The sequence below is a fragment of the Eptesicus fuscus genome, chromosome 18, assembly GCF_027574615.1.
Source record: "Eptesicus fuscus isolate TK198812 chromosome 18, DD_ASM_mEF_20220401, whole genome shotgun sequence".
In the NCBI taxonomy this organism is placed as follows: Eukaryota; Metazoa; Chordata; class Mammalia; order Chiroptera; family Vespertilionidae; genus Eptesicus; species Eptesicus fuscus.
The window spans coordinates 11,146,957-11,170,917 of NC_072490.1; the positions used below are offsets into that span (position 1 = coordinate 11,146,957).

Genomic DNA, 23,961 nt, shown 5'->3' on the forward strand with positions numbered 1-23,961 from the left:
TAAACAGTTATTCACATTATTATTCTACCTAAACCTAAAGTAATATTACCTGACATTAAGCAGCAGTATTGAAAGCTTGGCAAGTAAGAGATATAGGCAGCAACTTATAGATCAGCTATATATGTTCAGAGGGCCTTTGCCTTATAGACTATTTCTATGGAATGTTTCTAAGTTATTTTAGGGAATGAAACAAAATAATAGCATGCTCTGAATAACTCCCATCCTGGGTCTTTGAGGATACTGGAGACAACCTTTGCCTTGGAATTCATTTTAGGATTTTTAGAAGTCTTATAGTTGGAGTCATGAACATGCACCTCTCAGCAACTGATAAAACTAAAACTAGTAAATAGAAAATAAGCAAAAGTATGTAAGTTCTGAACAACAAAATATGATCAGGATTTCATTTACATGTATAGAATGTTCCACACAACAATAGCAGAATACTCATGAAACATTCACCAAGATAAACCAACATCAACAATTTTATAAGAATTTAAACAATGTAGAATGTGTTCCCTGATATATAACGGAAAATCTCTAAACACACAATACATCTATCTCTACATAATCCATAGTTCCAAAAGGAAATCTCAAAAAATTAAAAATGCATAGCATATTTATATGTGTAGTATATTCATTTTGTGTGGACACAGCTAAAGCAGAGCTGAAAAGGAAACTCATAGCACTAAATGCTTACATTAGAAAACAGTTTTCAAATCAATAATCTAACAATGTCCAGAAACTACAAAAAGTAGGGCAAAACCTAAAGTGAACAAAAGAAAAGAATAAAGGTAAATGCAGAAGTCAACAAAATTGAAACCGTTAAACAATAGAAACAACCAATGAAACAAATAGCTAGTCCTTTGCAAATATCAATAAAATTGATAAAGCTAGCAAGACTGACAAAAATAAAATGAGAATTTAAAAGTCACCAGTATCAAGAATGAAACAGGGTATCACAACATATCCTGTAGCTATTAAAAGGATAATGCATCCTGCTAACAACTTAGATGAAATGGACACTTCTTCAATTACCACAAACTACCAAAAAGTCAGCAAAGATGAGATAGTCTGAGTAGTTCTATAACCATAATTAAAAAGCTCTGGAAATTATCTTCAAATATAAAGTAAACAATAATGTTTCTAAAAATCTCCAGGCCCAGATGGTTTAACTGGAATATTCTATCAAACATTTTATCACCAATTTTACACAATTTCTTTCAAAACATAGGAAACTGGTTAACCAAAGAATTTGCATACATATATGCATAACCCATACACACAGACAATAGTATGGTGAAGGCCTGGGGTGTAGGCTAGAAGGGGTAAATGTGGGAGGAAAGGGGACATCTGTAATACTTGAAGATAAATAAATTTTTAAAAATTAGAAGAGAAACACTTCCCAATTCATTTTATGATGCCAGTATTATGCTGATACCAAACCATGATTTATTCATTCCCAAAAGCCCATTTGTAAACGCATACAGGACCTTACAAGCACATTTTTGTTTCTTTTAGGATATGTCCAAGATTTTGGAGAGCCAAGAATGACGCTACATATATTTCCTTCTAAGTGGAGTTGGAGACACTATCTTATAGGAATTCCCCCTGCCCTTTCCAATGTGTGATTTATGCATAAATGTTTCAGCCACTCTCTGCCATCTGCTGTTGTCCAGCTCTGGGAAGTCATGTGGAAGCGCATGGTGCATTGGGAAGCAAAAGTCCAGGATCCTGATATGTTCTGTTCTTAAGCCAACCTGTGCATCTGAATAATTGTCATCTGCTTCTGTAACAGAGGCCTGGTTATTTAGTTCCAACATGCAAGTTTCTGTGTGATCATCCATGCCACCAATAAAGACAGAACCAGTACCTTAAGTTGTTACCATGAAGTGGTTAATGAACACCTGGCTGTTCCTTTCAACTCAACCTTGGGATCCGGAGTAACCTATTTCACCTCTCTGAGCAACAGTTTACCTGTCTGTAAAGCAGGCGTGCTAACAGCTGTATTTCCCTTATAATTTTGCGGTGGGGAGTAAACATTGCAATGTTGGTAAACATTAAGTACAGCAACTAGCCCATAAGAGATCCTGATCCCGTGTTGTATATAATTATTGCTAACATTTCTGTGGCCTTAAAGATGTTATCAATTAAGAGTAAAAACAATGGGTAGCAGCAGCTCATCCCGGGCTAACCCCCTGACTCTGTTCTCAAGGCCTCCTTTTCTCTGATTTCTTAGTGAGCCAAAGCAGTGCAACCTGGGCTCAGTTCCCCTCCTAGGCCCTTCCTTGTTTCACTGTCCCCCGCTTTAATAAACGTCCTATAAAAAAAAGAAAGTAAAACCATGGCGACATAGGTGTTAACTAAAAGCAGTATAATAATTGACTACTAAGATGGGCTGGAAGGTTTGTTCCTCAGCACTTCATTTCAGTATCTGGCCACTGAGCAAAATCTGCTCTCCAGTAAGACACTCTCACATCCAAATCTTTCAAAGCCAGAATGATTTGAAAACCATAGTTGTTTTTGTTGTGTGTGTGTGTTTTTTTTTTAGTTGTAACCTAACTGCCTTTCTATGGAGTCTTGGTTATCAACAATTGCCTCATAAAGAAAATTGCCACCTCCTCCACTGTTGTGGGTATCTGCTAATGCCAAATTGACAATAATCAATTTCTCCATTAGAGACATAAAGATTTTACTTTTCCCCACATAGGTAGCTACAAAGTTCAAATACCGTTTTGCAAGCCTGCTACTTAATTTCTCCAAAGTTTTTAACATTCATGGCCTTTATTTATAATCATCACCAACATAAGCTGCTCCTGCCACATGCTTAGCACCTTGATCACCCATTCCAGAGCAAAGCGTTCAAAATCACCCATAGAAGGCTCTTCTGACCCCTCTATGAGCCTCAGTGTCACTTAAGTGTCCTATTTATCAATTATGGAACATCCAATTCGCTTTCTAAAACCCCACTATGGATACTGTTCAGGCTTTAGAAAGATGTAGTAACTTACAGCAATTTCAGGGACACTTTTTCTATTGTAATTAAATAAAGATTAAGAACGATGCCAAGAAGCAAATTAGGATTAAAATCTCATTTGGTTTCAGCTGACATACCCTTGTCTCGTTCTAATGCTTAATCACACGATAGCTGGATTTGCTATGCTACAATCTGGTGTCAGTACCAGTAGAAGATGGAAGAGAGTCAGATCCAGGATGCAACACTGTAGGAGACAGGAGGAAGAGTGAGGCAGAGCACTGGGGTGTGCCATGCCAACACTAGTTCAAGGTCAACTTAAAGATAGAGAGGGCCTATCTTTGAGCTCCTTCAAGAAATAATGTTTTTATAGTTATCCAGAGAGGCTATGTCCTCTATGAGATAGCCCACTGACAAAGAATTGCTCCCCCAAACAACTCTGCCATGTCCCTTTTTGAAAGTCTCAGACATTGTCACTGAATCAGCAACAGGGCCGCCACCTGTAGGACCAGGAGCCTCCAGGAATGTCACAAGACATTGCACGAGTCCTGGATTTTATTAGCAGAGGTGATTCTGGGTGAGGTCAGGCGACATCGTCTGCCTTCCCAAACCTTCAGCAAATTCAACACGGCAGTGGGAACGGCATTGGATTTCAGGTCTGCTGTCACCTGTGATGACCACAAGAACTAGTGGCTCCAAGGTCTCAGTCCACGTGTGTAGACTGATGTTCCACTTCCGGAGAAAGCACTGTTCATGTATCATTTCTCTTTTCTCACCTCCCCAACCACCCACAAGACCACATGCGCTGCCACTCACTTCCTTCCTACCTAAAGCACTTGCTTCTATTTCGAGCACGATACCGCTCCCCAAGGCACTCTTCTAATGGCAGTGTCATTCTCTCGCCTTGGGGGTGGCATTTCCATGGTGAGGTGGGAGCACGGGACCAGTCAAAGCCATCAGGCTGCCACGGAACATGGTTGAGGCTAGTTAGTGCTCTCTGAGATGGGGAGGATGGCTTCTGCGTCCCTAAATTCTCTCTCTTGTAACGAGATCACATGTTCTTATGTGGACACTCGTGAGGAAACCTGAGGCTTGTTCTTAACCTGAGTCCGCTGCCCAGTTAACACCTCCATCCAACTTCCTCGGCCCCTCACATGGGCCCAGAGATTATAGGGTTCATGGGTTCCAGAACATTTATAACCGCATTCCTATACATCAACTACACTCTAACACAAGACCGAAATATCTGTTTCAGTCGCACAATGGCACGAAACGGAATTCAAAAGTATTTGTGTAATTAGCAATATGCACCTTTCTCCTCCTAAAGGCATCAGGAACCCAAAGCAAACCTTCACCATGGCCTTTGGACCAATAGCTTGAAAATTATGAATAAGATAATTCTTTGATACACATTCGCCAAAGAAAACAAGATAGTGCAGAATGCATACAACACATTACTGTAGTCTATATCGAAACGGATAACACAATTACTACCAGATGACAGAGATAATAACTTTTTCCAACACTCAGAGAAAATTGTACCAAATGCTCTTTTCAAAAATTTTTTGAAACCTTTCGTATTCTTATTACTGAAAAGGGGTAACGTCAATTCAGAGGTCAACAGCGAATGTTTCCCAAACTGACACAGTGTTGACACAAGACAGCATCTGCTTGGATGCTACATGTTTCTCTAGTTCCTCTCCCACAGCCTTTAAATGGCCACGAGGTGACCTGAAGACCATAAAGCTCTCCCAAACACAGAGGAACGTAATCACCGCTCCAATCTGACAAAATGCTGCCGGTGTCAGTATGAGTGTTGTTGGGGGGCGGGGGGGGGGCTGTTATTGGTATCAATCCTCAGCAAGAACTGTACGTTTTGTCATAGCTTATAACAGTGGTACATCTTCTGTTTCTCTCTCACACATACATCTGTAGCTATTATATTCACACACTGAGTGCAGAAATCTGGTGACAGACGACGGAGCAGGCATGGGTGAGCAGCCCTGGGGGGGGCACTGCTCTAACAGGACCTACTTACGGAAGGAAGGCAGGCTCCCCAGTCCGGCGGTCTGGTCTTCAGCATGACAGTGAGCCCTGCGGCGTGGTCAGCAGGAGGGACAGACCCCTCCCCCCAGCACACAGTCCCTCAGCCGTGCCAGGCGGCTGCTGCTGTCTGGGCGCCGGCATCCCGTTAGGAGTGTGACACAGTAGGGAAAGAGACCGGTTCACTGTGAGACCTGCTACTCACTCTCGTACAGTGCATCGGCCCCCCTTCCCACTGCACAGTGGCTGCCGGGCTCCGGCCGGAGGCGGGTGGCCCTCGGGACAGGGAGCCGTGGAGTCCGAGTTGCACCGGGACACAGGCTGCAATGTCAGTGGCCTCCTTCTCAAGACAGGGCTTTGTAGGACGGGGTCCCCACCACCTAATGTGGTCCCTAGCCTTAGGAACTGGGAAAGAATTCTCTTAAAGTGGAAATCGGAAAAAAATAAAAAGGTCTGCACTGGGAAGATGGGTATGGTTGTCTCTCTGCTTCACAATAAACTAAGAGGATTCCAAACTAGCTCGTGGAGACTGCGCTTAGCATGCAGGCCTGGGATGCAGAGCGACGGGGACTTCACCTCCTGGTACCTGTTACTTTCCCGCCTAGAGGTAATCCAACGCCCCGTTATCTTCCCCGGGAAAGGGAAATGAGCTGGTTTAAATTGCTGCACTTGAATATTCCCCCGTAGGGCACAGCTGAGAGATTTACGTGCAAAAGTAAGAGGGTTAGAGGAGGAGACGGGAGACCGATTTCAAGTACCTGCTTGCTGTGCTGCCTGCGGCATCTGCTGGCCTCTCTGAGCACTGTACTGAACCGAGGCCATGGGCCGGTACTGCTGCGTGGTTGAGGTAGGGTACTGACCAGATGGGTAGTAATATATGGGCATCTGTGGGAGAAAGGGAAAAACAGCAGGGAGTGACAACTGTACATTAAGTAAAGTTTTTTAAACCTAAAATATATTGTCATCTTATGACATCCTTATAGTAGATTATAAACACAGCCGTCAAAATCTTCTCCAAGCCTCGGCGGGTGTACATGCTACCATCCCATGGAGAGTGGACATTGCTTTCCCATGCCCTTGAATCTGAACTGCCCCACGAGGCAGAAATGATGACTTTGAAAGACTCCTTAGGAAGACTTGCAACTTCCACTTTTGTGGGAGGAGAGCCCAGGCACCAGGACAAGACTTCAGGCTACCCAGCTGGAGAGGATCATGGGGTGAGCAGAGGCACCGCAGTCAACAGGTTACACCAATGTTTTAGGCATGGGGGTGAGGCCATCTGGATGTTCCAGCCCCAGGCACGTCGCCCCAGCCAATGCCATGTGCAGAGAGAAGAGCCATCCCTGCCGAGTCCTGTTCAAACTGCTGACCTAGTCATGGTGGTGGTTTGAAAACACTGAATTTTGTGTTTTATAAAAATGAAACAAGTATGGATGACAAGTCAGACAAAACTGACCTTCAAGGTATTAAATAGTTCATTCTCCGCCTAAGTTCAACGTGTTTCCATGTCTGCCCATGGACTGCATCTCAAGAGTTCTTTTCATTGTTCCATAGTTGAGTAATCAATTTTAAAATGTTTACTAAAATCATTTAAAATCACTATGGGTTATAACCTATACTTTCATCTTTATTTCTTCTAAAATAGAAATTCATGGATGTCCAAACTGATCATGAATAATGAACACCTGTTTTGTTTTCCCCATTCCTCTTTCTATTTTTAAGTCTATTGAAGGGAAAATAAAATAATTTCTGTTGCAGACATACCAGGGGCTCTGAGCTGTCTTTGCTCTGGCTGTCCACTAACAGAAATTCCTTCATGGAGGAAGGACATTTTTTTTTAATCTTTCAATTAAATATTCTTCCATCTCTTCTCTTTGACAGCAGAAATGGATAAGAACACTTCTATGCTATTTTATAGTAAAGTATAATTATATGCTACATAATTTTCCCAATAATTATGACTAAAGTATTTATTAGCAAAATAATTGATATAATAATGAAGCCCTTTCTCCTATAACTTAAAATTATCTTTCACATCTCCTTAAATCCTATTAGCAAAAAGATATCCCCGAGAAGGCCACTGAAGACGAACTATTAATTACTCAAAATAAAATGAACATCTGAGTGAAAATTATTGCATGGTGGAGGGTTTTGCATGGCTTGAAAAGAAAATTATTTATTCAAGATATAATGCTGGTGAAACAAATGATAAGAAGTTGACACCTTACTTGAAGCAGCTCATCCAATACAATATTTCATAATTAGGATGGAATTTGCTTGAGATGTGTGTGCCTTGAAAATGGACCAGCAAATGCCTCTCTGCATTTTACATCTTGACAGTAATCACTTGCAATATTCTGCAAGGGACACCCAGGAGAGCCCCGCGATGTTTGGTGGTGAACAGCAACACATCATCAGTCTTGGAGAAGACAGTAAAAATCAGTGATCTGTGGCGTCATACATGCTCCAGTCAATTAAATATGATTAATGGCTACTTGTGAGCGCACCAGTGAGCTCAACTTCCCCCTGGAGAAAGGGAAGGACAGTGGATGCTGGCTTAGCTTTCTCCTCTATGTTACCGAGGAGCGCCTGCCTGGAGCACCCGTTTGCTCCAGAAAATGCTTTGAATCCACAAGAAGGGAAAGAATGAGCTTGGCCGGCATGGCTCAGTGGTTGAGCGTTGACCTATGAATCAGGGGGTCATGGTTCAATTCCTGATCAGGGCAAATGTTTGGGTTGTGGGGTCTCTCCCCAGTGTGGGGCATGCAGGAGGCAGCCAATCAATGATTCTCTCTCGTTATTGATGTTTCTCTCTTTCTCTCTCCCTTTCCCTTCCTCTCTGAAATTAATAAAAATATATATTTTTAAAAATAAGGGAAAAGGATGAATTTCCAGAGCAGCAGCAAGAGAACACTCAGCACCCCCCTGAAGCAGGCTTCCTTCTTGCCCAAGGCTTTCCCTTCCTGGGCGAGCCAGTGAGCAGGACGCCACAGGGAAGGGACTGCCTCCGTGTGGCCTCTGTACCAGCGGGGTCTGGAAAACAGATGTTTCCCCACCGTATCATGGACATTTGGGTCAGTTTCACTCAACTTCCTTTCTAAGCCTTTGCACAAGGACAGACCAAGCCCTGCAGGTGCGGAATACACGTCTGGACCCGAAGGAACTGGTGATACTCCACATGGAAAGATAGGGGTCCAAGTGCACTACAGATCAACTACATACAGGTCACAGGTGTGAGAAAGAGCACACTCACCTGTGCAGGTGGAGGCTGTTGCACAAATCCCTGTGGGGAGGGCGGGGCCTGGAGGACTTGTTGAGAGATGGAAGGTCCAGAGCCTGAGAACCCGCCTGTGGGGAGCTGTTGGCCCGTGGAGGCGATGACATAGCTGGGCTGTTGGTTAGGCTGTGGCATGAGGGATGGTGGGTAGACAGGGCCGGATGGGGGCTCAGGGGTCTCTCCTGAGGATTGCCTGCTCAGGTTCATCTGACCGAACTGTGTTGCCACGTCTTCTCTCTGCAAGACACAGAGATTAAGGAGGAAATCAGTGAGATCAGCTTAGTACTGGGAGAGGCAGACACAGGCCACATGCTTGTCACTGTGGGAGAAGCAGGCAGTACACATTGAAAAACAAATAAAAAGAAAGGAATTTTGGGTCCAGAACAAGAGAACATAACAAGAGAAATCAGATTTAATCATCCCAAGGAACAAGATGGCAAACAATTTGACCCAAATCTCCCTCTTTCAGTGGAAGCTATTTTTTTCATTAAGGGCTTGGGCTCCTCAGGATGGTGCTGAGGTAAGGAGGGCTTGGTGTTCTGTCCTGAAGGGTCAGCTGGTCTTCCCAGCAGTAACCACAGGATCTGTCTCTGTGGAGAGGAAGAAGGACCCATGGTCATGGTCACCCATGGCGGCTGCAAAGATGGAACCAGGACTGGCATCACCAACAGGCTGGGTGGGACCCCATTTGTTTATTAGGGAGTCTTCGCTCACTGGCCTGGCCTGAGATTTAGTGGCGATATTCACTGTAATTGTCCAGAAGGACCTAGTACATGGAGGGAAAGTGAAGTGGAAATTGGGGGGTGGGGATGTTAGAGGAACAACTATATCAGGGGCTTAGGGTGTTGACGGTTTCTATCTCGACACTGACTTTTAGGTATTTCCAAACCCTCATACCAAGTTGATGTGTTTCTGTGTTTCTGACTTCTGATTCTGAATGCATTCAATTTCTGTTAGCTGGTAAACTCTTTAAAAGGCACCAGATTGCAGAAGCACTCAACGTGGGAGAGATGACAGAAAGGAAACCAGGATTTTGAAGATAGGTTGCAAAGATGGAATGAGACATTAACACACACACACACACACACACACACACACACACACACACACACAGAGTCATAGTCAGCCCAGGGCACCCACCCGGCATCAGCCAGCCCTACACAGGAACGTGGTAAAACCAAGAGAACATAAGTGGGGAAGTCAGACACACGTAAGTCCTACCATGGGGAACTGCTGCGTTGGAGACACAGGCAGGAGATGCTGGGGAGGAAAAGAAACTGCTGGATATTGCACTGACTGGGAGGAAGCCTGCAGCCCCTGGACAGACTGCGGAAAGAAAAAGTTGATCAGGTAACAGGGAAGCATGGGGGTTGAAATCCCATCGAAGGCTGTCATATCTGAAGCTTACCACCCTCCCAACCCACCCCCCTCCACAGGTCCTCTTGGCTCCGTGCACTCTGGAGAGGGGAGCCGGCCACCAGGGAAAGTGAGAGCCATGCAGGCCAGGGCAGCCAGCCTTGAGGGAGGCTCGTCTGCTCAGAGTGAACATTCTTGGTAGAAGGTGCTGCTACATTTTCATGCTGTTGGTTCGATCCTCTGGGTCTAAAAATATTGCCCAGAACCTTCCCCCATGCAAAGATTTGGCTGTTTTTGAGCCATCTGGTTAAGCCAGATAATAACGTAAGCAGAGCAACTTAAGATGCAATAAAGAAATCTACCACCTTCAGGGAGATTTGCCAAATAAATCTACCACCTCCAGGGACTAAGAAGTAAGGAAAAAAAAAATACTTAAAAGGAGGTTCGCTCCCGCTAACTCCCTGGAACACCTCAGGTTTCACATGTCACCCGAGGCAATGGAGGGCAGCTCTACGTCTCTAAGGCTTGTGGGGACAGCCAGGCCACCTTGGAATTAACTGGTTTCTATTCTTCCCATTGATTTAAAATTATAATACTGACTGTCTGCAGACATGAACACTTGTTCTGTGTTGGGAAAGGGTGAGCCAGATGATACCAAGGCCTGGGTGGGAATGTAATTTCAGTTCCCAAGAAGGGCTCTCTGATACATAAAAGTAGCATCTAGACCTAAGAAAAAACTCATCACGCATTCTCCCTAGTTCCACGTCCTCCCCAGGTAAGTCATTGGATGGGGCATCGTTTCTATCTAAACTTAAGGATCCAGGTGAGATCCTGTCGCCCTGCAACCAAGGACTCCAGGCTGCCAGGTTTGACTTAGAAGAGGATGGAGGAGAATATTGAAGACGGCAGTCTCTGTCGTGGACCACATCCCCCTGCCTTCCCACCAGCTCCTCACCTGAGTGACCAGCGGGCCTGCCATGGGCGGCTGCGGTGGCTGCACCTGCTGCTGCGGCTGAGGAGAGGGCTGCTGCCGGGGCTGCTGCTGGGCCGGCCCCACCACGGCGCCTCGCAGGGGCTGCTGACTGGCAGGGGGGTTGTAGATGGCAGGGCTTCCATCGGGATTCACAAAGGGCTGGCCTGCAAAGGAGTCAGACAGAGCTTGGTCCAGGGGGGCTCTCAGCTCTCCTTTGCTAGAAAGAACCCCTCGGATTCATACTAAAAGGGCAACCTGCCCAGGCGGCATGACTCAGTGGCTGAGCGTCAACCTATGAACCAGGAGGTCACAATTTGATTCCAGGTCAGGGCACATGCCCGGGTTGTGGGCTCGACCCCCAGTGTGGGGAGTGCAGGAGGCAGCCAATCAACAACTCTCTCTCATCACTGATGTTTCTACCTTTCTCTCCCTCCCTCTCTGAAATTAAAAAAAACACCAAAACCAAACAAACAAAAAAAAAAGCAACCTCAGGTAAAGAGGAGAGGCAGTGGGAATCCAGGACACCCCACCTTCACCCTGGGAAGATTGGCTGTTTCTGAGCCATGCGCTTAACCTGGAGAATAGTGTCAGGCCAGAGCCATGGAAGAAGCAGCACAGAAGTCCAGCACCTTCGGGGAGATTTGCCAAAGCTGGGGCGGCTGCGTGCAGAGGCCCCAGTAGAGAAGCAATCTGCAGGAAGCTCTGTGTTTGCTGCCCTGACCTCACAGCCCTCGGAGGCACCACACACACAGCGGCGTTCATTACACGTTATTTACCAATACGTTTGTTTAGCTTCCCCTGGCCTTGTCGCCAATGCAGTGTCATTGTCATTTCCACAAACACATGTTCAACAGAACATACCACACCCATCCACATGCTTCCCTGAATAGGCGCACGGGGGAGTGCATGGGTTTAGATTTTAAAGGTCATGCATAATAAACGTATCACGGAATCATCTTGTAATGGCAAAGGGAAATGTGGTACTTTGCCTTTTTATTGCGAGTATTTGGGGAGTGTTTTAGAGCAGCGGTCGCCAACCGGTGCTCCGTGGACCACTGGTGGTCCGTCCGTGAGGTCCAAGAGGTTGGCGCCCGCTGTTCTAGTTTACAGACTAGTAGTATTGGAGCCTCATCTTGACTCTGTGAGGAAGGAAATGAAAGCCCTGCAGAAAGATGATAGGAATTAGGAGCTGAAGGGGAGTGAGTCAAGGGCAGCAGACGAAAGAGAAATGGGAGGGGGGAGGTAAAAGGGAGGACCAATAGGTTTCCAATGTGGCAGGTACAGTGACAGGCACCTGCCATGCATGACCTCAGCTCTTCCAACAACTCACAGATATGCAATCTCACCTGAATGGAGACAAGGAAATAAGGGCTCAGAGGGAGCAAGCAACTTATTGAGAAACAAACAACAACAACAACAACAACAAACAGTAAGTGAGAGGACCGGGAAAGGACCCTGGTCAGGGTGACTCCAAAGTCCATTCATTTCGCATCACATCCACTAGCTGAAGCCCACCAGCCAAGTCTACATAAAGAGTAGCTGGGACACTGAGGTACCATGGGAAAGATCCACCCATCACTGGAAAGTAACAAGCCATGCATGAGAGGTGGGGGCCATGTTTCAAGATGAAATCACACCCAGGACTGGTAGATAAAGAATGAGGAGGATCAGAATATGGGGCAATGGGCTGGCAAACTGTGTGAGTCCTTCCTTCCCTTTTCCATAACCCCCACTACCCTATGGGAAAGGGAGCGGTAGGTATGTTTGTCCCCAAGCTAAAGCCACAAAAATATTCTCTAGGAATCTGAGCGAAATGCCTGGAAGGAGGAGGACTCCCAGCATGAGGCTGGTGTCTGAGGAGGGTCCCCCACCTCCTGGCATTGGGCAGAGGCAGCTTGCTGAGTCCTTCCCAAGCATATATCTGCAGCCTCTCCTTGCATTGTTCAGTGTGCAGGGCTTGCATGAGCATCTGATCCAGGGAAGGGGCACATGATGGCTGAGGACACCAGCCTTGTGCTTTTATAACGTATGTGAAGAACAACCAAAGATCACCAACAACTTGAGGAAAATTAGCAACGGCAACCGCCGAAAAAAGAACAGAGAGGGAAATATAAAACCTGACCCAAAAGAAATGATAGTCTGGTGAAAAAAAGTTGTATGCTATTTAACAACAAAGAACAAACTGTTCTCAAATGAGAGCTAAGTTAATTAGATAATGTTTGCTAAGTGAAGGAAACCAGTCCCCAAAGGGCAGCTACAGTACAATCCCATTTCCATTTCATTCAAGATCAGGCATCCTTTACCAACGCAATGGAACTCAGAATAGTGGTGTCTCTAAGGGATCAGGAGGGATGCTCCTGGGAGACTAGTCATGCTCTATGTCTTACTCTGGGTGATGCTTACACAGGTGTTCACATATGCAAATATTTACTAAGGCCACACGTCAGATGTGTGCAGATCATGCCCATTACCTGTGCACTTTATCAATGACATTAAGAAAGGAAACTGGGACAGGTTGGCGAGGCAAATGCTGGTGTTGTAGTGAAATCAAACCAAGTTCTCACAGGCAAAGAGCAATGACTTTGACTTCAGCTCAGTTAGGAACTGTATGGAAGCTTAGCATTCCCCACCATTACCAGGAAATTTCAGCCCAGATATGTGTGTGTGTGTGTGTGTGTGTGTGTGTGTGTGTGTGTGTGTATAACAAGCAACTTTATGCTGCATTTCCATGAACATACCTGCCAGAACTGATAACAGTTTCATAATCAATCACACATGCTATGATGGAAGCAAATGTGCCAAAATTATATTCACGGAACAATCACTAAGTTGAGTGGTATTTTTTTTTTCTAATGTTCTTTATGGACACTTGTTTTCCTGTCACTGTCATTTAATTTTATCTCTTTCAAAAAATAGCTTTCTTCTGGATTTTAAATCTGCAACCCATTTTTTTCCCCACAAACCAGCAATTTGGGAAAATATGAAAAATAGTTTAATTCCCCCCAAAAGAATTCCATTAGCCCATTTAGCATTCAAATCCTCTGTGCCCCCACCTCCACCCCATTTTTTGTATCTTTAAAAGAGGAAAAATTTAGGTAGCTAATATTTAAAAAAATCTTCACAGCAACTTTATATGAAATCATTTTAAAATTAGTCTATGTGCTTACACAAATACACAAACATACAAACATATAAACAATAGCAAACTAAAAGAAAGAATCTATTCTATTCTATCTGACTTTCAACATCCCCAGGAAGTGTGAAAAGCTGAGCATAATTAGGGTGAAAAACCTAACTACAGATAGTCAGATGTTCTTTTTGATACAGTTTAGATCCCCTTTGTGAAATATTATCAATATGCTGTGGACCAGAAGAAAGAAGTGTTTGTAAACAATTACATAGGAAAAGTACCAAGAATCCACTGGGGTAGAGAGTGATGGCAGGTTCTTCTGGAAGGAGAAGAAAGTATGAAAGATTGATTTGAGGAGAGGTAAAAATAATGGAGGAAAATGAAAGAGGTGAGGTGGATGCCAGGAAAGAGAAGAAACGATTTCCTAAGAGAGCAAGGATGGGTGACTCTTGGTTTTCAAGTTGGGCAACGATCACCCTCTGTGTTCTATCATTTCCACCATCCAGATGCAATGACCACTGAATATAAGCAGTTAGTTTGAATGGCAGCTGAAGTCCAAAGGGGACAGAAAAACTCGCTGACCCAGGGACTATCCAGCTTAGAAGAGGTCTTCATGTCAGGACCTACACTAGCATGCCTGTTGGCACGTGTGTTGGCACAAGTACAGGGAGTGCAGTCACAGAGGTGAGCCCGTGCTGTGCGCTGAGCCAGGGCCGAGGAAAGGTTCCGTGCAGAGTGCTCATTCCTCTCCGATACATGACATTAGGGGAATCATGTCTCCCCTCTCCTCCCAACATCGATAATGTGTAATAGGTATTATTTTACTAATATATACTTATTGAGCCCTGCACAGTGACTAAGACTTTGTTATCCATTCCAGGATGCAAAACCAAAAATAAACACACAACGAAATATGACCCTTCTTTCTCAGAAAGAGCTTATAAATATATCGGTAACAAGAAAGTGAACCCATGGGCAACTGACACAAGAAGCAAAGTAGTCACGTGCTCTTGGTTCTTAACACCAAGGCACGTCTGCCATGTGCTTGGCAGAAGGGTATTTATTTTAAAAGGAAGAAAGGGGGTGAGTTAAAGAGATTTTCCTTTCCTAGGGTTTAAAAGGTGGTCAATCTATAATAACAAAAGCATAATATGCTAATTTGACTGGATGTCCTTCCAGACGACCTTCTGGATGAAGCCAGGGCTGCAAGGGCCAAGGCAAGCCACAGTAGCTGCGAGGGCCGAGCCCCTTGCACGAATTTCGTGCATTGGGCCTCTAGTCAGATTATAAGGGAGCTGGTGATTATGGATAGGCAAGGATTCATCCAGATCTTGCAAAGATATGTTTATAGGTAGCACATGGAAACTTCACAGGGCATTTAAGACAAAGGTGGGAGCAGTTTGGGTGAATAGATGCTAGAAGTCTTGTGAAAGAGAAAAAAAGGAGAGGGTCACGGAGGCCCATCGGGACCACGGGACTGTTCAAAGTGAAGTTCCTGGGGGCAGCCCTCACATCACACAGTCATGCACCTGCACAGATGAAGGCAAAGCAAAGTGGAATGACAACCTATCCCGGCACTGACAAGTACTTGAGGGATGCCAAAGGCGACTGGCATCTCTGGATAGCACTGAGTTGAAAGAAAATAGCCAAACAAAGTTGAGTTTCTGCTAGAAATTTCCGAAAGGAGGCCGAGTCCAAGAAAGATCCAAGTCAAGGCTCAGAACAGGCTTGTCTTGCAAAGACATGACCTAACAGAGGGGTAACTTTGAAACACAGCCTCTAGATGCCTGAAAAGCAAAGGAAGAACAGGTCCAAGGTCGTGAGCGCTGAGTCTAGGGCCAGACAAAATGAGAACTTGTGGCTGTATTTGGGGAACTGCAAGGATACTTGCCCAAATATTTAGTGCTTAGCAAGAGCCAAGTCAATTGTGCTGACAAAGGAAGTTTCGTTTTTGTTTCACTTAGAAGACATGACTGGCAGGAACTTTGTATTTTCAAATCATTGCTTGTCTTACTCCTGCTTAAAACAGATATTTCATCAATCCTAATTTCATACCTAGCCACATTATCAAATATGAGACATTAGATGAAAAACTGCTCCCTGTCTGCCTGCCTGCCTGTCTGTCTGTCTGTCTATCTATCTATCTATCGTACTTGATATTTCAATTAAAAGTGATTATTGAGCACCCATGCCTAAGCACAGTGCATAAGACTAATTTTTTATCCAATCTAGGGAAGTAAAAAAAATAGCCAAATATGGTCCCTTCACACTGGGGCATATAAATGTGCTGGTAACAAGGAAATGAACCCCAGAAAAATGGACATAAGAAGCAAAGTAATTATATCCTGTTGGTTCCTAACAGCCAGGAATTTCTACTATGTATTTGGCAGAGGATGACAAGTGTGGATTTCATTCACAGAAATGACAGAGAAAGAGGAGTTCCAGCCCAAAGCAGGCAGATTTCCAGTTTCAGGAGCAGAGTCCTATAAGAGATTAGACAGGTAGAGAGACAGACAGTCATGATCATATACACACCACAAACACACACACATACATATACATACAATTATGTGCATATTTTCAATTTACAAAAACATTCTGTAAAGGAAGAAACAGCATAATCCACCTTACATCTCACCACTCAACCATAGTATACAACGTATGAATACAGTCTCCTTCTTGTCCAGGGATAGTTTAAGGTCTAGCATTTGTCAGATGGGATAAGTGTGTATGGCAAAGCTGTTCATTCAACAGCTTTATTAGATCCTGTTCCTTAGTTAGGATCCATTCTGAAAGGAGAGATTTTGACAACAGCTCTAAATGACGCCATCCGATGAATAAGAATTAGGACTTGGCACCAGAAAGCGCTTGCTTTCTTTTTCTGTAAACAAGATTACAGATGATAATATACACATACACATGCACAGCCACACTGTCATTACAAGTAATATTCTTGCATTATACCCGAAAAATACTCTGTTGTGCTTTTTTGAAACACTCCACAATTTGGCTGGAAATGAAACAACTCAAAACTAATGCTTAGTTTTGTGCTCTTGCCTGCAAGCCCACCATCTCAATTAAAAGAGAAAGAATTTACGCCAACAGAGTCCGATCGTACTTCGATCAGCGCCCAGAGTAATGAATAGGATGCTGGTTTTCTTTTAATTTATTTTATAGTGCTTTTCCATGATCCAAATAAGATAAAGGCAATCTAATATTCTCCTTAGAAGTATCTAATCAGAAAGCTTTCAAATGGTTTTCAATAAAATGATTATGCCTTCTTTTTCCCTAAAGCTGATGGCATTTTCAAAACGTCTCAGTCAAACACCATGCCTTGAGAATGTGCCATATGTTTTCATGAAACTGTGGCAATTATTCAAGTAGCTTATTTTACTATCATTCTCATGTTTCTCTGAATTTCCTAATTGCTGGTAGCACCATAAATGTGAGAAGATGGAGTCGGATCATTTCTATGAGAGTACATCTGGTTTTGCACTTTCAAGTTTAGCACATCAAAGAAGTACATTGCAATAACCTCAACCAAACCTCAGATATATTTTGAGACAATTCAGTCACTACAAAGGCTTCTGAAGAAGTGATGAGTCAAGGTCAAACCTTCTCTCAACCACTGCACTGCTGACATTTTGGGGCTGCGTACTCCTGTGTCGTAAGGAGCTGACCTGTGCATTGTGGGATGTTTAGTAGCTCCTCTGGCCTCTACCTCTGGCCAGAGGAGCTACCTCCTCCTCGGGGTCATGATAATCAGAATGTCTGCAGATATTGCCAATGGCCTTGGAGGCATGGGCAACGTTGCCCAGCGTGGGAAGTCTCCCTCATAAAGCAAATGCTCATCCGTCTACTGGCTCAATGCTCTGGGTCTATGGAAGTTCACCAAACACTAGAGAAATTAACCAACGAAGAGCCAATAGCCTTTTACCTTTGAAGAAACCATAATCAGGAAGTTGCCACTTTTCCAAACTCTACCAAAACCAGTGTAGGCCTAAAATCTCTAAAATACACAAGAATTTGCTCTCTGTTCCCTCTTCGCCGCTGATATTGCTTATTGTCCAGTAGGAACTGGGTGAAGTGGCAAGATTAGGAGTATCTGCTATAGTCAAGAATCCATTGTGTCCCAATTAATGTCTCAAGTTCATGAAATATTTTGGATGCAGAGACACTTTTAACATCATAACAGGCTATGCAGGGATTTAGTCTGAGAAACACCAAGTTTCAATTAGTGTATCCCAGTTCATCACTCACTGATCCCAGATCTTAGTTCCTGGGAATACATGGGAAACACTGTGGTCAGTGAAGAGCAGACAGAGAACAGTGGGCATTTCTGGAAGCATCTGTATCTATATACCTATATCAATACTGATATCAGTACGGAGATGTAGGGTATAGCAACAGATCCTAAATCCAGACCCTCCGTAGAAGTACATGCACCAAGCTCTCCTGCTCAAGAATTCTCAAACAACTCGCTAGTAAAATCCTAAGACTGAGCACAGGAACAAACTTCTGGTCTTGAGTCCCTGGCGAAGCAGAGGAAATGGTACACTGACCTGTGTGCGGATTCAGGAGGATGCTTCCGGGCGGGATGCCTGTTGCAGCTTCCAGTGGCAGGAGGATGTAGCTGGTGCTGCCTGGACCGACCTGGCCCCCCATCCCACTCTCCGCATAGGGCACACAGCCAGGAGAAGTGGCCGCCACGCCCGAGACCAGGGGTGTGCTCTGGAGAGGCGGATGGGTGCGGGACAGCGATCCTGAGGAGCCGGCACTGCTGGACGACTCAGAACCTACCATAGAGATACAAATCGACATGTCATTCATCAAAGAGAAGAGGACAAAAACCACAGCTCTGGGTCTAAATGCTACTTTAAATAATCCATCATTAAGGAGTTCGAGGTGAGAGCTGCAGGGCAGGAATAATGAATGCCCCTCCCACATTTTGGGCTCATATTTTATTGAAATATCAGCTACATAGTTTTCAGATGTGTCAATTTCCTTAAAAAATGAGATTAAGAGTGAACACTCTCTTAGCTTTCTCACATGCCCTAGGGTGATTAACTAACTGGCAAATGGTACCCTAAAGCTCTGAACGCAGTGCCTGAAGACTCCCATCACCCTGAGTAATTAAAGCCATGGGAATGTCTTACTGAACTGGAGTTATGAGAATAAAATGACTGAAACAGAGCTTCAAGAGACCAGTTTAAGGAGGAGTCCTGTGACATGCTAATCATACCGATGGTTCTTAAATACTGGTTCTTCAATATCTGTAAAGTTAAAACGTGAAGGCACAGAGCTGGAAATCATCTTTTCCCCCAGATGTGAGCAGAAGAAGTGGATCATTCCTATTGGGAGAGCTTAAGCTCCGCACTGTAGTTCACACATTTGCAGAAATCTTATTAATACAGCCAACAGGTGGACCAAGGAGGGTTTGGTCTGCATGACAATAATGAAGCATCCTTTAAGTGACACAGAATGGTTAAGTCATAGGGCGTGCTTGTGGACTGTGGCTTTCTCACATGTAGGTGACTAGGTCAGTGTGCAGGAGCTCCCAAGGTGGAATCTAGCCATAACCATCTCCCTCTCCTTTCTCTGGGACAAAGAAACAGTTGCTACATCCATGTCCGTTAGACAACAGCAGCTCTTCCCTGCAGCCAGAGTCAAGTAGCTGCGGGGACCTTGACCATGGCCGTTCTGGGCATCAACCAGATTATTAACCAGAGCATCCGAGAAAAAACACACCAAGCAAAACTTAAATATCTGTGAATTTAAGACAATGTGTGATTTGGATGCTATCATAGATTACAAGAATGCAGTACAATAAAAATTTTAAATTATTAGCACACACTATTGACTTTGGACATTAAAAAATGCACTCTTCTATGGCATTAAAGGTTAACATATGTAACACATATATTAACCTTGTTTTCAAGATTCTAAAACGTACCCTTAAAATAAACTGGGATTCTTTGAAAATAAGGGATAGAAATAGAACAGGCCATTACAGGGAAGAGGGGCCAGTGGAGAGTGCTGGTTTTTGAGGAGGAGGAGGATAGTGTTTTGAGCATTCAGTATGTGTGAGCACTGGATAAACCCTAATAATAAGTACTATCACTGCCTATATGGATAGGGAAATTGAAGCATAGAGAAGTTAGGTAACTCAAGTTGACTCACAGAGCTAGGAAATGACAGAGCTAGGATTTGTTCTTGGCAGACTAAGATTTAACCAGGACCCAACTGCCTCCTAAAAGCATTCATATGATTATACCATATGGACTACCACAGATGTTCTCAGTTGGGAATTTTCTCTTTTTCCATGACTTGGTTCTTAATATTAATAAACTTTCAGGTTAATTCAGGATGCTCCAACTAACCAGTTTAAAATACTAATGTGGTTCTGAATAACATATGGTGGTCGGGGGGAATAAAGGATCTACACAAAGTTGAAAATGTGAGGAGTAATTCTGAGACTACATCACTGATATTCTGACCCAGAAATCACAGCCCCAGTGCAAACTGTAGAGTTTGTTTGAGGACTTGCCATGTATGATGTGATGTTACAGTCCAAGTTTGACACTAGTAGAGACTCAACAACAACAACTACAACAGTAATCATACAATAAACCTTCTGACCCCCAACATGTAAGGTCATATAAAAATGATCATGCCTATGTCTGGACGGAGGGGTTAGACAGTGAGAAAGAGCTGGAGCCAATGAGGCATGTCAGAACTCTGATCTGAGGTGTGAGCTAGTGAGGACTTGGGAGCCATCCCTTTGAAATGAGATCGAGAAGAATAGTGCCCTAATGCTCTCCAGTTCAATCCATGCTGTTGCAAATGGTAAGAATTCCTTCTTTTTTACCACAGCACAGTATTCCATTGTGTAGATGTACCACAGTTTTTTAATCCCCTCATCTGCTGATGGGCACTTAGGCTGTTTCCAAATCTTAGCTATGCATATAAGCCTAACCAATAGATACAGACAACAGGAGGATGAAGGCATGATTGGGGGAGGGGAGGTTGGAGGGTAATGAGGGGATAAGGAAACATATGTAATACCTTAATAAAGAAATTTTAAAAAAAAGAATAGTGCCCTTGTCTGTCAGTTTCTGTGGGAGGGTAAGAACCTGACTTTGATAAGCACCAATTAGCAAACGCAGATGGTACAATCACATTGACCAATCACCTCTCTAAAGTCATCCATCACTTTTCCACCAGCTCACTAATGCTCTCCTACCTTTTGTTTAGCAGGGTTGAGTTTAATCTCCATCCCCTATTGTTATAGTGGTAACTCCTATTGCAATAATTTTGAGATAAAGTCTTCTTTGCCTGTCTAACTCATCTGATGCAATTTTTCTTTTTTTAAGGACCCTGAAACATAAGTATTCTTTTTCTGAATTCAAGAAAATGTTTCCAGATCCAGGGGTCAGAATTCAGTATTGCAAGGCAGAAGAAAGTATCTAGGCCGCATCAGTGTAATGATGAAAATAAACATGCAGAAGAGGAGTGGCAGCAGGATGAGGTGTCCTGCATTGGCTTCAAAAACACTCTTAACTTTCAACAAATTAAAAAAAATACTCTAGGCCCTAACCGGTTTGGCTCAGTGGATAGAGCATCGGCCTGCGGACTGAAGGGTCCCAGGTTCGATTCCGGTCAAAGGCGTGTACCTTGGTTGCGGGCACATCCCCAGTGGGGGGTGTGCAAGAGGCAGCTGATTGGTGTTTCTCTCTCATCGATGTTTCTAACTCTCTATCCCTCTCTCTTCCTCTCTGTGAAAAATCAATAAAATATATATTTTTTTAAAAAATTAAAAAAAATACTCTAGGGTGTAGACTAGGAAGGGGGCAACAAGAATGGCCTTGCATCCAGAAAACAAAATGCCAGGCCATGTACAATAATTAAAACAAAACGGAAGGCTATCTATTTCTCTAGAACAGTTGTTCTCCAGGCATGGTTTCTGAACAAGCAATCTGTGCTTAAGAAATCCTTCATGTGATACTGATGCAGCTAAAGGTGAGAACCCCTACTGTGGAGGTCAAGAGGGAGGGATGATAGAGAAACGATGGGGAGACACAGGGGTCGTACTCCTATTTTTCAACCACATCACCACTGCCAAGAAACTGCTGAGGTTGCAGCACAAGAACCAAATTCTCACCACAAGGAGGATGTAATGACATGGTGATGTCATCCACCCCCCAGGGCGTGTGCTGGACATCTGTTCGGTGGCCAGGTGCTCAGTGTGGGGGATGCAACAGGGAAAAGGCAGCCCAGGCCCCAGAGACTGTGCTTGTATGTTCAGACTTCAGTAATATGCTTCCTCTGAAATGTAGGAAAACATGTTTCCCACTTGGAAAAAGTCCTCTTATTGTCTATACAACCTACTTAGCTCCAACCGATGTCCGATGTCATTAGAGGAGAAGAGCACCCGAAATGTCACTGCTCCAGACTTGGTTTCTGAGATGTAAAAGAACTGTTTGCAAGCCCACTGTGCACAATGAGGACAAAAACTGGAAACTTGTGCTGCTCTGAAGTTTCCCGACAGCAGAACTGACAGCTCTGCTTCCTAAAAAGCAGCTTGGGAAATTGTGAGTTTGTTCTGACAGCCTATCTTGAGCCCCTTTATTATTATTAGTTTACTTTTTTTTTTCCTTTCCATTCCTGCACCTAGACAAGCTTTCAAATGGAAACACTTAGATTTAAAAAAAAAAAAAATGTCTGAAGCACTTACAATTTCTGACCATTCTTCAAAGAACGTGGCATTTTAGCATTCTTGAGGTGTTTTAAATCTTTCCAAAATGCTTTGCTTTGGAGGGGATTGGGGGTTGGTGCATGGAGAATGCCGATTAATTTAAAAATCATAAGAGCTCTTTAGGTGTACTGGAATTTTCAAGTGAGCCATTTAAGGCACTTGGTTTCTGCCTTTTAAGAAGATGTAAAACTATTGAACTTTTCTTAGTTTACAAGAGCTTAAGTGCACCACAGTGGATTTTCTTGACTTCAGTTGCTGCAATAATGGGATATACCAAGAGCAATTAATTAGAGTTAGAAATCAAGAATTCTCCAATTGGTGAATAAAAATGACAGGAGGCAGTGTGAGCTCACCTGAATCGTTCCAAGTAGCAAGATATGTACATTTAAAGGAGTGACTCTGACTAAATGCTATTAATTTTCTGCCTATGTAGGAAAACACGAGATAATTTCTCTGGAGGCGTCTGTCAACAACATAATTATGTTAAACTATTAGCATAACGAGCCTAGATTTCATAGAACACCCCTCGCATGAGTGTGATGCTTGGTGGGCAAAGAACTCACAGCCTGGGGTGACCCATGTCTAACCTCTGGCTGGTGTTGCCCACTCAGCATTCTCCTCCTGTCTCTGGCCTGCCACTCACCTGCGACCCCAGGCCCTGAATGCACCCCCAGTGTACCCTGAGACCCAGGGCCTGTTAGGGAACATCAGTACTCGCCCCCACCCTAGCTGAGAGTCAGGGCCTCCCTACTTCTGAAGTAAGACCCAAACCAAACCAAAACAATGACAAGTACATACTAAACTAAAATGGTGATGGGAGGAGACCTGACTTGGGGTGATGAACACACGATACAATATACAGATGATGTATTATAAAATTGTACACCTGAAACCTATATAATTTCACTCACCAAGGTCACGCCAGTAAATTCAATAAAAATAATAAACAAATACCTCAATAAATACAAATAAAAACTTGAGTTCACGGAGTGCTACTAAAGGGCCATCTGTTACCTTCCTGGGATTTTATGAGGTATTTTAATCATAAACATTTGAAAGTGATTTGTAAACGATGGTGAGAGATTCTTGGGAAAAAGAAGAGTTAAAAATGGAAGAACATGTGGGGTATTTTGCCGACTCGTGAAGCCCATGGTGTTGATGTTTCCTTCAGTTTAAATTTGTTTCAAGTTCATGGTTCGAGCTCTCTCATCATTATGAACTCCCAAAGCCTGCCCATGCAAACTTGAACTACCAAACTCAAAAGATCACTATTCACTTAGAAGAAGAAAAAAGCACCACCAAAAAACCAAAAACTAAACAAAACAAAAAAAAACACACAATAAAACCCAGATGTATGGACCTGGCTACTTGGAAACTCTAAACCTTTTGAGGACCACTCTCCTTATCTGCAAAGCAAGGATGGAAACATTGCATGGCAATAATAAAAAACAAACAG

The 23,961-nt window shown here is 43.7% G+C and overlaps 1 protein-coding gene and 1 non-coding gene across 2 annotated transcripts in view; both read right to left on the bottom strand.

The window, feature by feature from the left end:
* The window catches only part of ARPP21 (cAMP regulated phosphoprotein 21), a 101,823-nt gene that overhangs the window by 40,616 nt on the left and 37,246 nt on the right, over positions 1 to 23,961 (bottom strand). Inside the window, exons 14-18 of the mRNA XM_054708005.1 lie at positions 18,313 to 18,546; positions 10,603 to 10,784; positions 9,513 to 9,617; positions 8,268 to 8,528; positions 5,773 to 5,899 (exon numbers count right to left, since the gene is read on the bottom strand). Coding sequence (XP_054563980.1) covers positions 5,773 to 5,899; positions 8,268 to 8,528; positions 9,513 to 9,617; positions 10,603 to 10,784; positions 18,313 to 18,546 — 909 coding nt within the window. The remainder of the gene's footprint in view (positions 1 to 5,772; positions 5,900 to 8,267; positions 8,529 to 9,512; positions 9,618 to 10,602; positions 10,785 to 18,312; positions 18,547 to 23,961) is intronic.
* On the bottom strand, positions 5,174 to 5,253 carry MIR128A (microRNA mir-128a). The gene has a single exon (NR_128994.2). It is a non-coding gene; the product is annotated as a microRNA mir-128a (primary transcript).